This window comes from Tigriopus californicus, chromosome 10, assembly GCF_007210705.1.
Source record: "Tigriopus californicus strain San Diego chromosome 10, Tcal_SD_v2.1, whole genome shotgun sequence".
In the NCBI taxonomy this organism is placed as follows: Eukaryota; Metazoa; Arthropoda; class Copepoda; order Harpacticoida; family Harpacticidae; genus Tigriopus; species Tigriopus californicus.
The window spans coordinates 13,493,350-13,493,866 of NC_081449.1; the positions used below are offsets into that span (position 1 = coordinate 13,493,350).

General features: G+C 52.0%; 1 protein-coding gene across 1 annotated transcript; it reads left to right on the top strand.

The window, feature by feature from the left end:
• Position 1: 1 nt before the first annotated feature.
• LOC131887608 (small ribosomal subunit protein eS1-like) lies at positions 2-511 on the top strand (the record flags this gene model as incomplete). The annotated part of the gene is made up of 2 exons (XM_059236237.1): positions 2-60; positions 141-511. Coding segments are annotated over 2 exons (426 nt in total), but the record flags the coding sequence as incomplete, so codon positions are not given.
• Positions 512-517: the final 6 nt, after the last annotated feature.

The window sequence follows — 517 nt, forward strand, 5'->3', positions numbered from 1 at the left end:
GTCCATCTTCAAGGTCCGAGATGTGGGCAAGACTTTGGTCAATCGAACTCAGGGCACTAGGTAAGGATTGTGGATACCTGTGGGTGGTCTAGGCTCTATGAGAGTGTGACACATGACTGTTTGTTTGTGTGTGACCCTAGGATCGCTTCGGACGGTTTGAAGGGCCGCGTGTACGAGGTCTCGTTGGCGGATTTGCAAAACGAGCATGACGCTGAGCGCTCCTACCGCAAGTTCAGCCTCATTTGCGAGGAGGTCCAGGGCAAGAATTGTCTGACCACGTTCCACTCGTCCACCCTCACCACCGACAAGTTGAGGTCTATGGTGAAGAAGTGGCAGACCCTGATCGAGGCCCATATCGATGTCAAGACCACCGATGGCTACTTGCTGCGTCTGTTCTGCATTGGGTTCACTCAAAGGCAGAGCCAGCAACGATCCAAGACTTGCTATGCCCAATCCCAAAAGGTAAGCTATGATTGGGGGAATTTATCCACGAGAGGTTGGTGGTGAAATGATGATA